Source organism: Diospyros lotus, unplaced genomic scaffold (genome assembly GCF_014633365.1).
Source record: "Diospyros lotus cultivar Yz01 unplaced genomic scaffold, ASM1463336v1 tig00011006, whole genome shotgun sequence".
Lineage (NCBI taxonomy): Eukaryota > Viridiplantae > Streptophyta > Magnoliopsida > Ericales > Ebenaceae > Diospyros > Diospyros lotus.
The window spans coordinates 132,991-134,873 of record NW_026267117.1 but is presented as its reverse complement, the minus strand read 5'-3'; the positions used below and the strand labels follow the sequence as shown (position 1 = coordinate 134,873).

The window sequence follows — 1,883 nt, the reverse complement described above, 5'->3', positions numbered from 1 at the left end:
TACTGTCTTCGTGTTTATTTTGTTTTTTGTTTTTCACCAAATCCCCCCCCCCCCCGTTTAGTCTTGTTTTGATAGATCCGTTTGAGGTTCGTTGGGAGACGACTTTGGGTTGCACCCTTGCTGCAAATCAAAATTATTATTCATCTAATCGATCGGTGTTCGACAGTGCCAACCAGATTTTGGCGCCGTTGCCGGGGAATCGTCAAACTGTTCCGCCATAACAAGATTTGTTTTCTGTCTTTCTTTTTCTTTTTAGTTCTCTTTCATTCTTTGTTGCTTTCTTTTGTTGCTTCTTCGTATCTTGCTCTTTGGTTTCTCTTTTCTTTTATTTCCTTGTTGATTCTTTGTGTTTTCTTTGTTCATTCTTTGTGTTTTTCTTTTCGGTTTGCTTGTTTTCTATTTTTTTTTTTGCCATAAACAGCACTGTTCACTGCCGACGACTATCTCGGAATGCCCTGATTTTTGGTGTCCAAAGGAATGGGGGTGTGGGGAGAAATAGTCACTGCTTTGTAGTGAGGAGGGCGTATTTTGGCCAAAATTCAACGTTTAGACCATTTTTTGGGCCATTTTGTGTTTTCTTGGTGTGTTTATGTGATTTTTCCTTGTGGCAGATTCTAGAGAAGACAGTCCAACCCAATAGGAAAGACTGGAGCCAAAGGTTGGAAGATGCACTTTGGGCCTACCACACGGCCTACAAGACCCCGATCGGCATGTCCCCATATCGACTGGTCTTTGGAAAAGCATGTCATCTGCCAATAGAGATCGAGCATAAGGCCTATTGGGCGGTGAAGCAATGCAACATGGACATGAAAGAAACTGGTTCCCAGCGGAAGCTTCAATTGCAAGAACTTGAGGAATTTAGGTTAGAGGTATATGAGAACTCCAGGATCTACAAGGAAAAGACCAAAGCTGCACACGACAAATTGATTGCCAAGGAGTTCAACGTTGGCAATAGAGTCCTCCTCTACAATTCACGCCTAAAGCTGATGCTTGGTAAGTTGCATTCTAGATGGGTTGGTCCTTTTGTGGTTACTCATGTTTCTCCCTATGGTGCAGTTGAGATCATGGACGGGTCGACTACGAAGAAATTCACAGTTAATGGGCAGAGGCTTAAACATTTCTAAGAGTGCTTTACAGAACACACAGTGGAGGAGCTATCTCTCTTGGACCTTCCTCCGACTTGATACCACCAGGCTGTTTCTCTCTCCTTACTTTTCTTACTTGTCCTATACCTGATTCTTGCTGCATGCTTACATTGAGGACAATGTAATGTTTGAGTATGGGGGGGAGTTTTAGAATAGAAGTTTCTTTTCAAAAAAAAAAAAGATTTTTGACAAAATGGGGCAAATTGAGTTTGAAAGAATTTGGCATGATTAGAAAGTTGATCTTATCTTTTTGGGCTCTCAAGTAAATTGGCAATGAGTTTGGCTTAGTGGGTTGATTGAGGTAGTCTTTGTGAGGATATTTGTGCTTGTTCTTTCTTATGATATGCATGCATTCACTAATTATGGGTATCACTCCAGAGCTTGTTTTGAATCTTTATTGAAGCTATCAGTGCTCTTGCATGTGAAAAGATGATTAAGGCACTCTTTCATTTTACAAAACAAAAAAAAAAAAAAAATCTTTCCCCTTCTTTAGGTTGAAGAACATTCATTGCATCCTTTGATTATGGCAACATATTAAGCAAGTCCTTTGGAATCAAAAAGAAAAAAAGATAGAAAGGCCAAAGGCCAAGGTGAGATGGAGCGTAAAACGCACTCGCCAAGGTGAGATGGAGCGTAAAACGCACTCACAAAGGTTGGAATGGAGCGTAAAACGCACCCACCTTTCAAAAAAAAAAAATTTGTGTCTATTTTCTGCTTGCTTAATAGTTCTTCATTGAT

General features: G+C 40.3%; 1 protein-coding gene across 1 annotated transcript; it reads left to right on the top strand.

Moving 5' to 3' along the window:
- Window positions 1–800: 800 nt before the first annotated feature.
- On the top strand, window positions 801–1,124 carry LOC127793501 (uncharacterized). The gene has a single exon (XM_052324250.1). It carries the CDS (start codon window positions 801–803, stop codon window positions 1,122–1,124), a length of 324 nt encoding a protein of 107 aa, XP_052180210.1.
- Window positions 1,125–1,883: the final 759 nt, after the last annotated feature.

What these genes read in the sequence shown, in the direction of transcription:
- LOC127793501 (XM_052324250.1), top strand. Translation starts at nt 801, where the DNA reads ATGGACATGAAAGAAACTGGTTCCCAGCGGAAGCTTCAATTGCAAGAA.